The sequence below is a fragment of the Heliangelus exortis genome, chromosome 7, assembly GCF_036169615.1.
Source record: "Heliangelus exortis chromosome 7, bHelExo1.hap1, whole genome shotgun sequence".
Taxonomy (NCBI): domain Eukaryota; kingdom Metazoa; phylum Chordata; class Aves; order Apodiformes; family Trochilidae; genus Heliangelus; species Heliangelus exortis.
This window is the reverse complement of record NC_092428.1, coordinates 10410918-10428634: the sequence shown is the minus strand read 5'-3', so window position 1 is coordinate 10428634 and position 17717 is coordinate 10410918. Positions and strand designations below refer to the sequence as shown.

At 46.5% G+C, this 17717-nt stretch overlaps 1 protein-coding gene across 2 annotated transcripts; it reads left to right on the top strand.

Annotated features, from left to right (window-relative positions):
• The first annotated feature begins 815 nt into the window (after positions 1 to 815).
• TMEM72 (transmembrane protein 72) lies at positions 816 to 9164 on the top strand. Of its 2 annotated transcripts, XM_071748774.1 has the most exons (5): positions 816 to 1253; positions 6277 to 6343; positions 6732 to 6803; positions 7529 to 7668; positions 7857 to 9164. In XM_071748774.1, exons 1-5 carry the CDS (start codon positions 1184 to 1186, stop codon positions 8315 to 8317), a joined length of 810 nt encoding a protein of 269 aa, XP_071604875.1. In that variant the 5' UTR covers positions 816 to 1183; the 3' UTR covers positions 8318 to 9164. The 2 variants fall into 2 exon arrangements, with proteins under 2 accessions (XP_071604875.1, XP_071604876.1); XM_071748775.1 differs by lacking the exon at positions 816 to 1253 and having other exon boundaries at positions 6278 to 6343; positions 6740 to 6803.
• The last annotated feature ends 8553 nt before the right edge of the window (positions 9165 to 17717 follow it).

Sequence of the window (17717 nt, the reverse complement as noted above, 5' to 3'; positions counted from 1 at the left end):
TCAGCCCTGCAGGCAACAGACATCTGTGCTGCCTGCTGGAACTGTGTTGTTCCTCACACATTCCTCCTGCTGGGTCTGCAATGACCTGGCATGGCTGCTGACATTGCCTCTCCCACAGGTAGCAGCAGCAGGGGAGCCAATTGGTGACCACCAGAGTGATGCATGTGGGGCTGGGGTCCAGAGCAGGCCAGTGCTGTCCCATCTTGCCCTTCAGACATCTTGCCTGGAGCTGCTCCTCTCCTGAGGAGCTGTATTCTGCAGAGAAAAGACAAGGACTTCCAGTCTGTCTACTAAATCAAATACAAAGAGGTCAGAGTATCTATACACTCCACTCCCTGTGTCAGGGTAACTGATACACTGGTGCCTGGTGCCTGGTGACTACAACATAGAAATAACATTTCACCTAGAATGTGAAATACATGTATTCACAGAATACATTTTCTCCTAGGTTACCAAGAAGAGCAATACATATCTATCCTACTCTGGTCACCCAAGGTCTGTAGGACCCTTGGGAATAGATTTTATCTCCTTGTTCTTGTAGTTAGTTGCACACCAGCCCAAACAATGTCCAAGCTGTACTAGTCAGAGACTGGCAAAACCTGCACCATGAGCAGCAGCCACGGTGGGGGCTCAGTTGCAGGAGGCAGCAGGGCTGGGTGTCTTGGGAGCCCCACTACCCGCCAGAAATATGCTGCTGTCTTTCCAAGAGCAAACATTGCAGCCCTCACAAATGGTTAACCTGCTGGGAGCTACACAACACTAATGACTTCAAATGCGTTTAATCAGCTTGGGCTTCCAGAGCCTCCTCCTTGGGAGCAGGAAAGGCCTTGCTCCCTGGGTACAAATGCTCCCAAAGCCTCACCCCTCCTTTACCAATTATTAATCACTGCCAGACCAGCAAAAAGAGCAAGCAGCAAGCAAGCAGGAAAAAGCCAAATCTCCACAGCCCCCGTGGGAGCAGTGAGAAGCAGTGCTGATCTGTTCCCTGTGCCGGCAGCTCACTCCCTGACCACCCTCCCCTGGGTGGAGGTGGCCAGTCCTGCACACACTGCCCTTCCCTTCAGGAAGGTTGCTGGGTCCTGGAGGATCTGCCTGCAGCTGGGAGCTGCTGGGCTACTCGTGAAGTGGGAAGTCTGAAGAGGAGCTTCTAGCCGGTTGGCACTGCAATCATCGTCTCTTTGCCATGTGGCACGAGGGGTTTTGGAGTGCCCTGGAGTACACCTGCCGATTGCTGGGCATCTCCACTGCAGCAGGTAAGAGTGAGCTCTCTCTTTTACTTTGGTACTAAAAAACACCGAGTGGGTGTTGGGACCCCTGAGCTGTCTCCCTGCCTTTGGCCAGATGCAGCCAGTGCACTCGTCTCCCTATAAAGGGGACAAGGAAACTTAATCACTTCTGCTTTGGGACCTAGGAAGGGAGTGTGCTGGGTGCCTGGCCAGGCTCTTTCCAAATTCCAGGCGAGGCACAGTGAGACATCAGAAAGAAAGAGCCAGCACTCAGTATGGCAGAGGGCAAGCTAAAACACAAAGGAAAAAAAAACTAGATTATATTCTTGTAAAACAGACATGGGCACAGGCCAGATGGGAATTAAAAAATACTGAAAAAAAAAATACTGGTGGTGCATAAAACTGCCAGACTGTTCTGTGGGATGTGAAAATGAAGTAGGAGAAGCCTGTGGTGTGCACAATGAGGTGTCCTGTGCCAGGCAGAATGGAGATGTTGCAGCCATGGTGACACAGCTATTTCCAAGGTGCTGCTCTGCCTCTCTAGCAACCCATCAGAGAGCAGGCTCAGGAAGCAGTTCAGGTTATAGATGCAGTATAAAGATCATAAATTCACCCATCTGGCTAGTTGCGTCTTCCCACCTGCTGCCAGGAACCTCTTGGAACCAGCATCTTCTGGATTTGGTGATGCTTCCAAGTTCTCGGTTTGAGGTGAAATGCAGGTGTTTTGAGCAAGATGTCTCAGGCACAGCATCTTACCCATAAAGACTCAAGAGCTGTAAATAACCCTCTTACATCGGGCATCTCTGGAATGGACGTGGGGGAACAGCTGACTCACTGAAGGCTCAGAGGGGTTCACTCTGCTGCTGACTTGCTGTTAGAAGACAGGATAGGCAGCACTCTCTGCCTCTGTTCTCTGCTTCTTCCCCATAAATAAAGCAGAGGCCAAAGAGCCTGATTTGCCTAGAGGCAGGAGGTATGAACCAGAGGTTCCTGGTGATAGGCAAACTGAAGTGGTGCCTGTGGCTCCTGCATCAGACCTCGAGGAACTGCAGATTCAGGAATTGCAGAGTAAGTTGCAGCACACCTCCCTACCTCCTCGTTTCCTTTATCAGCTGCAGACAACCATGAGAGACACTTTGCTCAAGGTAGGAGCAAAGTAGAAAATATACAGGTCAACCAAAGAGAGTATAGGTCCCCAAGGACACCCAAAGCCCAGCTGGGACACTGGAGGCTGTGCTCTGGAATGTGCTTTAAATGACTGATAACTGGGAGAGATTTGAGCCTCTGAGTTTATACAAACTCCCAGCAGATAAGTGCACATCATGATAAGACTGTAAACACAGATAGGAGCTGGGACATTGCTTTAACCAGCAAATACAAATCTCTTCCCTTCTCCATCCCCACTTCCCTTGGGCTCACATGAGCCCTATGCTGGTCATATCATCCCTTAAATCCTGAAGGAAACTGATGGAGACCTTCCTGGGAGAAAACATGAGCTTGTGGTCATGGGAAAACTAAAGCTAGAACAGTAACATTAAAAGTAGCTTACAACTTGGAAGTGTCTTAATGGGACATAATCTCTCTATATATCCTGCTTGTTTTCACAATTTCACATAATCTGCACCCCTTTCTATAGTTCTTGAAAAGAGTAGTACATTCATCTCTCTGCTGAGCATCACAGGGCGTAAACAGCTGCACTTTCAATCTCTCTGCTTTTCCATAGTTCTGTTGCATTCCCAGTATCACCTGACTTTCCCAAAAGGCCAGTGAAGAATGGAGGTGCCTGTGTTTTATTCCTCTATGTCTCACTGGAGCAAGAAAACAGCTCGATGCAGTTTTTAGTGCCTGATAATATGTATGAGGTTTTTTACATGAAACAAAACCACGCATGAGAGAATCCCATGGGTTTTGTTTGAAAAAAAAATGAAAAAAAAAAAAAAAAAAAAATTAAAGGGAGAGGAGAGTACATCATCTTCACTTACTGATTTTGAGAAGGTCCAGCCAGCTCCATAAGCTGCTTGGAAACACAGAAGGTTATCCACATCAGATAAAATTCCCCTTCTCCCAAGATCTTGGGGTGTAATTGCTGTCTTCAGTGGTATGGATACAGGATTTCTTGTATGTCAGAAATCAGACAGACATGCTGCTGGCAAAGCCTCATGGAGAATGACCAGACAGCCCTGCAACCCTCTGCAGAGTTTGTGGCATGTCTGTAGTTCAGAGATTTTAGGCCTTGTAATTTCTGCTTCTAGAAGAGACTCCTTATTTATTTCTTAATTCTCATGCTTTCAACCATTTAATTCCTAATCATGTGCCTTTAGCCACATGGCTTGGATAAGATCCAAATCAGGGCAGCAACTAATTCAAACAAACACCATGGGAACAGCACTTTGCTTTTGCAGGTTCTTCATCCAAACGTGTATAAAGCAGAAGCTGTGCAAAATAAGGACACTTCACCATCCAGAACAGAGACTCAAGTGTAACAGCTGAGATACTGGATTCTTCATTCATCTGCAGGGAATGAATCAATCAATCAATCAACTCTGCATTTGTAGGGAAGATTATAAAGATGTGTTTTCAATCACGAGATGGCAAAGGACATCATAGAATCATAGAATATGCCAAGCTGGAAGGGACCCAACAGCATCATAAATTATGACTCCTATCCCTGTGTAGGACACCCCCAAAATCATTCCATGTCTCTGAGTGTGTCATCCAAATGCTTCTTGAACTCAGGCAGGTTTGGTGCTGTAACTACTTCCCTGGGGGACTTGTTCCATTGCTCAACTGCTCTCTGGGTGTAAAAACCTTTTCCTGATATTTAACATAATAGGTAGGATTCATCTTCCCACCATTTCCCCAAGTCCTGTCTTCAGTCACAGAAGAAATCAATACCAGTCCCATCTCTCCCCCTTGTGAGGAAGCCCTAGACTGCAATGAGGTCACCCCTCAGCCTTCTTTTCTCCAAACTGAACAATACAAGTGACCTCAGCCACTCCTCATAATTCATCCCTTCCAGATCCTTCACCATCCTTGTTGTTCTCCTTTGGATGCTCTCCAACAGCATGATGTCTTTTCTGTACTGTGGTGCCCAAAACTGCACTCACTACTCAAGGCAAGGCCACACCAGTGCAGAGTAGGGTGGGACAATCACTTCACTTGACTGAATAGAGACACTGTGCTTGATGCACCCCAGGACATGGTTGGCCTTCCTGGCTTCCAGGGCACACTGCTGGTTCATGTTCATTTTGCCATCAATAGGGACCCCCAAGTCCCTCTCCACCACGCTCCTCTCCAGCCACTCATTCCCCAGTCTGTACTTGCCACCTGTATTGTCCTGTTCCCAGTGCAGAATTCAGCACTTACCCTTGTTAAACTTCGTGTGGTTGGTGATGGCCCATCTCTCCAACCTGTTGAGGTCTCTCTGCAGGGCCTGCCTGCCCTCAAGGGAGTTGATCACTCCTCCCAATTTTGTGTCATTTGCAAACTTGCATAAGATTCTTTCCAGTCCTGTGTCCAAGTCACCATTGGAATGTTGAAGAGAACTGGGCCAAGGATGAAGCCCTGCAGGACCACACTAGTGACCAGTCACCAGCCTAATGTTACCCATTCACTGTCACTCTCTGATTACACAGCTCACACAGCTTGACAGCCCTCTGATGGCACTGATTTCCCTTTGCCTCTGCTGGGGGCTGGAGAGGCAACCTCCACAAAGGATAGTGGCATGTGGTCCCTGCGTGTCTCCGCATCTCACAGGGGCCAGCAGCTGCAGCTGACACAGGAGAACAAAAGCAAGACTACAGCACCCCAACAGGGTGTTGCTCAACTGGGATGAGAGAGCTGTGTGCTCAGGCACAGACCTTTGACATTGACTTCCCTTAGAAGCTTGACAGACACTGGTTTGCATTCCTCTTTGGGAGCCTTGTGCCCTTCTCCAGCCGGGGCAAACCACAATTCAGATAGATGAAGCCAACCAACACCTCAAGCCTCGGCCAGCATGCATTGAGCAGAACCAGCAGTGAGTTTCTGAACATCAGTGGATGGGCAGGTACTGCTTGCTGAGATGTGGAGACTTCAAGTATGGACAAGGGTGCAAGTGACTGCTTAGAATTATGTCCTTGCCATGGAACCTGGGCTCCACTCAGTCCCACACCATTGGCACTTGTGGACTGTGACAAGCTGATACCCACCAGCTTGCTGCAGCTGGCACAAAGCACTTTCTTTTTGTACCATTCTGGAAATAGTCTTGTGTAGGACTGAAGAATGTTGTTGGAAATTTTCTATCCCCTAAAGCTATTGGCCAGTCCAGAGAAGATTTCCATTTCTCTAATGCTTTTAATCCCTCTTAAACTGACTCCCCAGCATGCTGTGCAGGCCAGGGCACTGAGGGCATTTTCATTCCCCCCTTGTAATCTGCCTGCTCCCATTTTATGTTTTTCTGCTAGTCCAACATAGCATCTTGATGCCATGACTACGGCCCCTTGTGAAAGCATCTGGCACTGTTCCCCTGCCCTGCCGTCGCTCTGCACTGGTGTATTGATGCAGGAGGCCTGGGCAAGCAGGACAGGCAGGGGAGAAAAGCTGACAGGTGCTGGAGTGACCTCAGCAAAGAGGTCTCCAGACTGGGAAGGGACAGAGGTGGATGGGGCAATGGGAAGGAAGTTCCTGTGGCTGCCATGATGGAGCAGCATGGCAGGGGGTGGAAGGGACACGGGACACCTCTGCTCACCTCTCCCAGCTTTCCAAGGCCAGCTGGAATCCCCAGAACACTTGTCCACAGCTGAGGCAGTGGCAAGGCTGCTGTGACAGAGCTGCAGCTGGGATGGGTTTCTGGTCTGTAAGCCACCACCAGCACTCAACTCGGCCCTTCCTGGGTTGATGTGTCAGCATGAATCACTGATTCTGGAAGTCCTAACATGCTGCTCGGCATGGGAGGAGCAGCCTCACCAGTCCCTGGGGAACCTGGGACATTGATCCTGGGAGCTGATGGGGCACTGGAGAGTCAGAAATCAACCCTGCAGTCAGCATCTTTTCTGCCTTCTCTTTTTAGTGCTGATCGGTGTGGGTGTAGAAACTCTGCAGAGAGGACAGTTCAAAAGCCTGGCTTTCTATCTGCTGTGAGTATTTTTGCCCTTGGAATCAGAGCTGATGGGAGTGATATGCTTGACCCCTTCAACATATGTAGAACCAGATTAGACTGCAACAGCACCAGAGAGCAGTGCCCAAGCATTTGGAGAATTCAGATCTAGGTTTCAAGTAAGTAAGCATCACCCATGCTAATGAAGACTCAGGCAGGCCAGAAGTGATACTAGCTTCAAGCTGATCCCTGGAAACAGAAAAACTTTGAGTTCTCCTCCACAAATCAGCTGTTTTGAGTGTGTTCAGACTTCAGCACACAGATTCTGTTGTGAACTGGATTGTACATTCAGTCCCTCTATGCCCCTTCTGCTACCTAGAGAGCATACTAAAGCCCAACCCTGTCCTCCTGACGGCTCCACCTTTCAGTTTTTCAGGAGCTGCAGTTACTGTCTGTGAAGGCTTCTTCTTTATCAGTTTGGTCCTGGAGATGTGCTTCATGTGAGTAGACCCTGTCCAGTCTTTTCCAACCTTGCTTGGTAGGACCTCCCTAAGGCAACTTAGCCCTTACTACACCAGACCTAGCTGAGCTGTAGGTACAAAACCAAAGGTCCCGCCCCTCCTACCATGGCAATTGCACAGAGTCAGGGGGGAGGTAAGTGGGGCCATGTCCACAGTCAGTTAAACCTGTTTTTCAACCCAGACTTATGCCATAGTTTGCTGAGCATCGTCATGACAAATTTTGGTTTGCAATACTTGCTTAACACATGCTATGAAACCCTACAATGGACTGTGGTTGAGGGAAGAACCAGAACCCCACAGTGATTTGCAGCTCCTTCCCAGGGACAACACAGAAGTTTGTTAGAATGTAGAAAACCATTTTGAACTTCTCAGGGGCTGAACATTTCTGTTGTCTCCTAGCGCAAACTCAAAACCTCTGAAAGCTTAGAGGCAACACCTGGCTTCAGTCAGTAAGTGCTTGAGTAGTTCCCAGGTGGACAAACGCACCAATGGTTGAAGATGCTGCCTTCTGACAGATGGAGCCCCTGGTCTCTTCCCTAAATGGGAGTGCTCAGGATGTCCTTATCTTGCCTGACCAGTTGAGTGATTTCTTGACATGACACAGTGTGAGAATCTGAACTTTAAGATGGGTCATAGTAAAGCCCAAATTTTCTTGTCATGTGTGTGGTGCCCAATCCCCCAAGAACCTTTGTTTCTCTTCCCAGATGTGAATCTGAATCCTTAGAACAGTCCTGCTGGAAACGAGCTAGACGTCCAGGAAGCTTCCAGAAATTCCTGGGGTACACACTGCTGTCGGTGGCTTGCTTCCTGCATCCCATTCTTGTCTGGCATGTTACTATCCCTGGTGAGGAGCCTGTGTTGGGGTCGGGGGTAGCACAGACGAAAGAGAAGCATGGCCTGTGATGGCCAGAGGGGGTGGGGATGTGCAGGGTGCAGATTGGTTGAGGGGACCACTGAGGTAGCTGGACCAAGCATTGCTTGGTGAGCTCTTCACTTTGTCCCAGTTTTCAGCCATCATGGCCTTCTCCCCAGGATCCATGCTCGTGCTTACCGCCCTGGCCTACTTCTTGCTGAGCAAGAGGAGGAAGAGCCCAGGGCACAAGGAGACACATTCCCAGACAGGACACTATGAGGACCCTTCAGCCACTGTGGCAGCCCCAACCATTGCTGGTGACACTGAGCAGACCCACACCTTCCATGGGGCCCAGAGGGAACAGCACCTCTCACTGCTGGGCCATATGAAGAGCATCCTGAAGGGCAGCAAAGAGAGGAACCCAGCCTCAGCAGCTCCTGCCCAAATACCAGCTTCACCAGCCCCACGCAAGCAAGTGCACTTCCAGGAGAAGGTGGTGCAGATCATCCCCTCTGTCACCGATATCTTAGAGGATGTGGAGAGCGAGACCGAGGAGGCCACATCGGACACAACACCCATCCTCACCCCATCTGATGCCCCTGTCATCCTCTCTCCCCTCAGCTCCACAGGTCTCTTTTAAGCCTACAGCAGGAGCAAGGACAGGGCAGACCTGCTAGCCTTCTGCTGGCACCTCTCCCTGCCACTCCAGCTCTGAGTGGTGGCCTTCCTTACCCTCTCTGCCTCCAGAGTGACAACAGTGTCACTTACATTTCAAGGGGCTGACTGCACTACATGGTCCCACACCATGAGACAGGGTCTGTGCTGGTGCCCAGCCAATGCAGCACCATGCCCAGGGGGCAGATGATGGTTCAGCCATGGTAGTGCCCGGGTAGTAAGGTTTCTACTCCCATGGCCTCATATCTGGGTCACCCCTCTGTTAGAGCACTTCAAAGCAGCTGCTTCTGCCTAACATCACAGCTCTGGTATGTACCTCCCATGAGGCAGCAGCAGGCAGGAGGAGGAGAGACCACCATCCCTCCAGAGCAGCCTCTGCTGTGAGCAGCTGTCTCCCTCCTGCCCTCATGGCTGGGACACATGCAGCACAGAGCACCACAACCTGCAGGTTCCCCCACAGCACCTGCACCAGCTGCAGCAGGCCCAAGGCATCCAAAACATCATTTCAGAGATAGGATGAGAACAAGTACACCCCTGGAGCTAATACCTGCTAATGCCCTTCCCTGACCAGTAGGGAAATCACCTCTGGCTCTGGGAACACCTATACAGGACCAGGGAGGACTCTAGGGCTTCCTGGTATCTCCCAACCAGACATTCCTCTTAAGTTAGAAGGGCTATGGAATGATGTAGCAGCTCAGGACGTGAGGTTCGGCGCTGTGTTGGCACAGCAAACCATGTGTAACTCCCTATGTGTGTTAATTATGGGCTCAAGGAGTCAAAGGCAATAATAAAGTTATAATCCTGTTCTGCTAGTCTGCTCCATGCCAGTTCTTTCCTGAATCCTTTACCTTTGGCTCAATCTTAGTATTTGCTCTCCAAGAACCATAAACCTATACTTGCATTTCTCTCCTGTTCAACTCATCCCCTTGTCTCTCCCCCATCTGAGGACTAAAACTTTCTGCTTCCCAATGGAAAATGGTGTCTGCACTGCAGATACAATCACTAAGACCCTCTTGTCAGCACAAGGCAAATCTTGACTGCACATGGGAAAAGTTCAGGTGGCTGGGTTTTCTTGAATATGGGACATGAGACCACACCACTGAAGGGTTGAAGAGTTGTAACTGCTCTGAATCAGGACACAAAGCACTGGGGTGAAGAGGTGGTAAGGAGAGAAGATCCCTGAGACCTATTTAGACTATTTATAAGGTAGAAGCCAGCTGTTTGGTTTTTTTCACTTGGAAATATATTATTTTTTCTTTTTCAAATCTCAGTTCTCAGAGACAAAATCACCATGTATGTTTAAGAAAGAACTGTGGTTTCAAGTGTGAAAATGAAGTGTAAGCATTCAAAGATAAGAAGGCTATTTAGATAAGAACCCAGTACTACTTTTTAATAAACACATTTTAAGTTACTCTTAATTTGGGAAAGGGATGGGGAAGATAGCAGAAGATATTGACTCAATATTTGATTGCTTGTGTTTGATGAAGAAACTCTGTCCGCAAGAGTTTATAGATGGTTGAACACACTTGTTATTCCTACAACCAAACATGAACAAAAAGATTTTATTACATTACCAAGATTTAAAATGATAGCTGGTATCAATCTGTTCTAAACACAACATATAGACTAGCGAGTTCCTTCTTCTGGCTGCACAACTTAATCCTCCACCCTATAATTGAGTGCCAGGGAAGAGTCACGTACGCGTTTGCCTTTAGGGCAAAAATGCCTTCATAAAATCGTGCACATTTACAGATGAATGCTGCATGACAAATAGCAGCAAGCCCAAGATCCAACCACAGCTCCACCCTCAGCCTAGTGTATTCATCACATTTAGAAAAAAATATAAAACTATTTTTTAAAGTTGGTAGCGAAACATCACACTTGTATCAATAAAAGTTCTCAACAGGCATCAACACCAAACTGTGTTAATCAAATATCCACCCTTTCCAACTCTGCCTCAAAAAGCTGTGCTTGGATCTGGATCCTCAGCTCTATCTCACATCTGCTGCATTACTGTTCTCATTAACAAGCTCAGCTTTCTGCATAATCCAAGCATTTATTTGAACATTGCATAACTTATTACACACACAGAGATAAAATTTGTTGAAAAGACACTAGTCCAAATCAAGCAGAGGAGAGAAAGGACAGATTTCTGCAGCCTCTTTTCAAGCCCTGAGCAAAGCTCCAGGGCAGCCAGGGTAGGAATAGCTGCTTTGCAGCAGATTTTATCCATCAGCACTTATTCAAGCAGCCCTATGTTTCATACCCATGAGGCAGCAGGTCTTAACTGAAGTGTTAACTTCACACTTAACTGTGCAGTGCAGTGGTATCTGAATTTGAGCTGCCTGAACTATAAATTCACACAGCACTACCTGAACACTGTTTTATAATTTTTGTTTACAGGTAATTCATGATACAGCTAATCCATTGAGATTAATCCATTGAGCTAGAGCTGAATGCATATAGCTATAAATTCCTATGGATTCACATGCTGAATGGAAAAAAAAATGAGTCATCCAAAAGAAACCATGTGTAAAGTGCAATTGTGAGGTAACCCCAGCAAAAAATTTTTCTTCATATTTTCTTTCAAAGATATCCCTACATGAGGAAAAATTCACCGGGTTTACTGGCATATTGGAAACGCTAGACAGTCAACATCACAACTTAATTAATATGTTTCAAACAAAATTTAAGTTTGATATGAAGGCAAAAATAGATTTCAGTGCAGGTTTTGGTCACAAACCCTCTCTGCCTCCAGTGCACACTAGTGTAAGTAGCTGTTGCACAGCTCCAAAGGCAGGTACACTGCCTACCATGGTTCTCCCACCTTACTCCAGGCACTTAGACAGTCACCCTCCAAACTCCCTACCTCCCCCCAGGGCCTTTGGGCCTATGGGCCTCAGTTTCTCTAAGCAGTTCTTCCTGTTCAAAACATAGGTATGACTGTTTTAGCTCTACAACGGTGGTATTGGCAAATATGGTATATTTGGAGAGAAAAGTGTTCAGTTTCTGCCAGTGTCAGTACTAGAAATCAGAAAGTCCCTGCTCATTGCTGCATGTGCAACACTTGCAGCAGCAGTGGTATTGGCATGGGAGAGTCTTAATTCACTCTTGAGTCATATCCACCACTTGCAGGAGAGGAACTGTCTCCACTGGATTACAAATATTGTATAGACCCATACCTGCAACCCTACCACTCATCCCTGCACCTTCTCACATCCCATTCAGGAGATTTTCCCATGTGTTGCACCAGAAATATAGGTTTTGTTTTGGCTGGACTCCCACATTTTGTATTGCACGGGAAGTTACAGGAACCGTAAACAATTTTCAAACCTGCTTGGGATTCATCTGAGCTTTCAAGTCCCTTATCTTTGTTTGTTGTCTGCTTGGCATGGTGTGGGCAAAAGCAGGTGTCTGGCTTCCAGCTGCCATACATCAGCTTGCATATCTCTAGTGAAATGACTGCAATTAGGTTATACCCTAGTGAACAATTAAGGTACCCTTAGGAAATCAGTTCTAGGCAGCTGTTCACTCAGCATGTGACTTTATTGAGGCTGTACACTTTATTGTGACTGTTTTGAGGCACTATGCAGAAAACCAGGAACCTGATTTTCAAATGTGGGTCTTTGAATCACTAAATAAAATAGATACCTATATTGCACACAGAATAAATATATTTTCTTTAATGAGAGAAAAATGACTTTTTTAAAAAAAGACTAAAGCTCCTCTTCATCCCAGTCTGTACCTAAAGGGGACTTCATACAGCACAAGAGGAAACTGTGAACAGCATATTAATTCTAATCCCCACCACACTCTTATCCTTTTATTTTGCCCAGCCTCTTCTTCCCAATCTTTTCCACCCCAGAGCTTGAATCATTCAGAAGAGCTGTTTAAAAACAAACATCATCCTGATCAGCCTATACTAAACAAAATTATATACATTGTGACATTATTATATACTGTGTACAGTTCCTCCCTTCCCTAACTCTTCAGCCACCTCCATCTAAAACTCCCCTGCAGGAAGGTTTGTATTTGATACTCACCCAGATGGCCACATTTGTTTAAGGGCCCTGGCTCCCTGCTGGCACCCCATTCCCCAGTCAGTAAATTGGCCACTCCACCTGCACTTGCTGACTCTGGAGCCCCACTTGCAGCTGCTGTTTCAGGTGAGGCTTTCAACACTGCAGAGGAGAGCATCTAATTGTGCCTAGGAAGAAAGAAGGAAGCAGCAGCCACAAGAGACAAGCCTGGTTCAAAGACTGTGCAGCAGCCTGAACTAACTTGTTGGGTTTTTCCTGTTGCTTTGGGGCAAACCTTGCCTTCCAACTTTTGATATCTGCTGATGTGCTAAGAGTTTTACACCATAGAAGTTTGTTTCCCAGAAACATTTTGTGCTAAACTGTATCATTTCCTTCAATAGCATGAGAAAACAGAAGTACACTAAAAGACCATTACTGTGCACAAAATTGAGCTGAAGAAACTCTTCTACACTGGTTACTCCCTCATCCACACTCGAGGAGAGTTGCTGGGGGAATCTGGTATAGCGACATTATTTTAGAATTTATTACAGTAACATTTCTCCATGTCAAAGTGGAGGATTTTGTCCATGTTCTTGCTTACCTCTGTTACTCTTGTGCCTGTTGAGGAGACAGTCCCCAGCATGGGACCAAACTTCCCCCCAGCTCAATCAAGGGACCACACCCCATTTTATGTCACACTGCAGAACTATGTCTCCCTTTCATATGCTCAGGAAGGCTGAGGTTGCTAGTGAAGTTGCAAGATCTTCTCCAAGCTCCCAGGTCTGGTAGGTGAATTGACATCTGGTGAGTTGGCATCCAGTGTCCAGTGGTGTCCTCCAGTTTTCCCAGAGATTCCCTCCAAGGTGAGTTGTTATTTCTGGAGAAAACAGCCATAAGCAGAGGGTGGCTTATGCACACCCTGTGTGTGCACATGCACCCTGTATTTATGATTTCACCTAAGAGCAGCTGACAGCTGGTACACCACACAGAAAAGTGAGTTTGCAATAAACAATTATCTTGATCTGACTTTGATTTAATTTATAATAAATAAATACCAAGGCTGTAATTCTCTGCAGCTCCCAATGAAAATCACAGACCAGTGGTCACTGCAGCCCTGTCAGAGCTGACCTGCCCCTGATGCTGCCTCTCCTCCCTGGAGCCAGTGGCAGCAAACAGCATGGGGAAAGCATTGCACGAGTGACAGTCATCATGCAGGGGTAGAGGTATCATGTGGGAGATCTCCTGCTGAGCCAGGCAGGCCTTTAGGAGGGTGGTTTAGCTGCTTTCTTAAGGGAAGGAAGAGATTATGCTGTCTGTGTGTCTGTCTGGGTGTTTCCAGGTAAATTTTGAGCTCTGTGGCCGGTTCTCACTGATAGCTGCATATTCCTCTACAAAATAATTAAGGCTTCATGTGTTTCATGAAAATAAGATGATCAAATAAAAGAGAAAGACTCCAGGTGTCCTGACCAGTAAAGACTGCACCATGATTAGGAGACTGGAAGAAGAAGAGCAGGAGAGATATTACAGTCCTTGGAAATAAATAACTGTACTTTGCAATCAACTATAAGGCACAAGCTGCCAGTGTTACCTCATCAAGTTCTGGGGGAATGATTTTTTAAATATGGAAGATAGGATGAAATGAAAAATTGACAGCATTGCTAACTCCAAGAGTCTATCTGCTTGTTAAGAATAGGTTTAAAACTTTTTTTCAGATATTCCTTTCTTTTATTTGAAAAAAAAAATCCTCAGTGACTTCTTTGTCTCCAGTAGTCCACCCTCTTAAGTCTCTGTCAATACAACTTGTAATAAGGATGTGTCTGTCTCTATGGTTAATATGAACAAAATCTGACATCCATAAGGGCCTGAAAGAAAGAATTTCAGCCACGATCTTCATTTACTTATCTGAATGTTCATTCAGATTAACAGGAATGCAGACTGAACTGAAATACCACTTAGACACAGTTCAGACAAGCACTAGGGACAGCCAGTGCACAAAATCCTCATAACTGGAGGTGCCAGCTGGATCATGGGAAGCAAAAAAAAAGCCCTGGAGATCAAAATGGTTTGAGCAGAATTACACAACAGTGATGAGGGGTTCAGTATCTGTAGAATGAGATCAGGTTACCTGCCTTTCATAAACCCATGCTGACTGGGCCTGATCACTTGGTTATTTTGTATGTACCATGTGATAGCACTTAAGGTGACCTGCTCCATAACCTTTCCAGGCACCAAGGTCAAACTAAGAGGTCTATAGTTCCCTGGATCATCCTTGCAGCCCTTCTTGTAGATGTTTCAGAAAACATTTGCCAGTTTTCAACCAACTGGGACATCACCAGTTTGCCAAGACTGTTGATAAATAAAGGAGAGTGGCTTGGTGAGCACTTCTACAGCTCCTTTAGTACCCTTGGGTGGATCCCATCTGGTCCCATAGACTTGTGCACATCCATGAAGCACAACAGGGCACTGATCATTTCCTCCTGGACTATGGGGGCTTCATTCTGCTCTCCATCTTGGTCATCTAATTCAGGGAGCTGTACCCTCAGGGAGCAATTGGCATTGGTGAAGACTGAGGCAAGATCAGCACTCAGCATTTCAGTCTTTTTCATGTCATCACAAGTTTCCCTCCCAGGTCACGGAGATTCTCCCTAGCCCTTCTCTTGTAATTTACAAATTTATAAAAACTCTTTCTATTATCCTTAATGATACTGGCCATATTTAATTCAAACTGAGTTTGGCCTCTCTAATTTTCTTCTTACATATCTTTGCAGTAACTTTGTAATCTTCCCAAGCTGCCTGCTCTTCCTTCCATACCCTGTAGACTTTCCTTTTTTTTTCTGAGTTCTGCCCAAAGCTCCTTGTTCAGCCAGGCTGGTCTTGTACCATGCTGGCTCTTTTTAAGATACGCAGGTACAGTTTGTGCCTTTGCCTTAAGGATTTCCCTCTTGAGGATTGTCCAGCTTTCCTGGACTCCTTTGTCGTTGAGGACAACATCCCAAGGGATACCACTGAGCAATCTCCTGAACTTACCAAAGTCTGCCCTCTGGAAGTCCAGGAAGGAAGTTCTATTGGCCTCCCTCCTTACTTCCCCAGGAATTGAAAACTCGACCATCTCATGGTCACTCTGTCCAAGACGACCACCAACCTTTACATCTCCCACTAGTCCTTCCCTGTTCACAAACAGCAGATCTAGATGCAGTGAGCTTTCCCTAGTTGGCTTAGTCACCAGCTGTGTTAGGAAGTTATCTTCCACACACTCCAAGAATCTCCAGGACTGCTTCTTGTCTGCAGAATTATATTTCCAGAAGACATCCGGTAAGTTGAAGTCTCCCACAAGAACAAGAGGAACCAAATCTGAAACTTTCCCCAGCTGCTTATAGAACACTTCATCAACCTCCTCTCCCTGGTTGAGTTGTCTATAACAGACCCCCTACTATGATACCTGCCTTGTTGTGGTTCCCCCTGATTCTTACCCATAAGCATTCAACCCTATTATCACCATCATAAAAATGCTAAAGACATTCCAGACCATCCCTAACACAGAAGGCCGCACTCCCTCCTCTCCTTCCATGCCTATCCCCTCTGAACAGCTTATATCCTTTTAACCTAGCATTCCAATTATGGGATGCATCCCACCATGTTTCTGTGATGGCAACTTTATCATAGTTTTCTTGTTGGACAAGGGCTTCAAGCTCTTCCTGCTTATTGCCCATGCTACATGCATTAGCATAAGTGCATTTTAGCTTTCTGTACCTTTCCTGCTGCACAGTGGCTTCCAGCTCCTCTCACTTGTTTCCCATACTGCGTGCATTGGTGTGCACGCACTTCAGCTGGGCTCTTGATTTCACTCTTAACTCAGGCTTTCTACCCTTGGGCTCATCTCTTTAATCCTAGTTTAAAGCCCTCCTGGTCAGCCCTGCCAACTTATGGGCTATAGTCCTTTTACCCCTGCTAAATAGATGAAGCCCATCTGATCTGAGGACAATAGGTAGCATAGAATTTGGCCCATGGTCAAAGAACCCAAAAATCTGCTGCTGACACCGGTCCATAAGCCATGAATTAACCTGCTGGATCTTTCTGCAACTTGGCGTCCTGATCCGTTCACCAGCTGCCCCAAGTTGCCCTCTCTTAATTGAATAGGTGCTTCTCATTATTACATCATCTCATTATTACATCAGGACTGATTACATCAGTCCGGTTCAGCACCTTTATCAATGACCTTTATGATGGCACAGAGTGTCTTCTCAGCAAGTTTGCTGATGACACAAAGCTGGGAGGACTGGATGACAGTCCAGGAGGTTGTGCTGCAATTCAGAGGGACCTAGACAGGCTGGAGAGTTGGGCAGGGAGAAAATTAATGTATTACAACAAGGGCAAGTGTAAAGTCTTGCATCTGTGTATGAGCAGTCCCAGGTACCAGGAAGGGTTGGGGACTGAGCTGTTGGAGAGCAGCATAGTGAAAAAGGGACCTCGGGGTGCTGGTGGATGGAAGGATGACCATGAGCCAACAATGTGTCCTTGTGGCCAAGAAGGCCAATGGCATCCTGGGGTGCATCAGAAGGGGTGGTTAGTAGGTGGAGAGAGGTTCTCCTCCCCCTCTACTCTGCCCTAGTGAGGCCACATCTGGAGTATTGTGTCCAGTTCTGGGCCCCTCAGTTCAAGACCAGGAACTGCTTGAAAGAGTCCAGTGCAGAACAACCAAGATGATTAAGGGAGTGGAACATCTTCTCCCTGTACGTGACCCTGCTCTGCCAGGGGGGTTGGGCTCGATGATCTTTCGAGGTCCCTTTCAACCTCTAACTTTCTGTGATTTTGTGATTCTGTTTTTAGTTCACAGTTCTGAGACTTGTTTAGCAACAAGAGAAAGAGAAATAAACCATAATTAATTCAGCTTTCCACGCACAAATATGCAGATGTGTGGGATCCTTTTTTTCCTAATTACAATTGATAAATACAGGGGTGAGGAGATACTGCTATATGCATTAGTACAAAATTAGCAGAAGGATAAAAATAATTACCTGTGGATTTTAGGGCAAATTAATTTGAACAGTTAAACAGAGCTTAAGAATTGCAACAGAAACTTTGTCTTCACCAACCCTCAGAGATGAAGAAATCCTGTTTTGTATATGTTTCTCAAACTTCAGCATCAGCCAAAAACTACTGCAGATATTGTTTCTGTTTTCAGAAATTGTGTTTGCTTTGGATAAGTCAACAGAAGGGCCAGTCCTGAGCTGTTCCTCTGTTGGTGACTGAGGCTTGGGCAGGAGGGCAGTTCTGCCTGGGACATTTCCAGAGAAGATGTCAGCAGTGGGAGCAGTAGAGACAGGCACACACCCCTCTCTGTCCTTC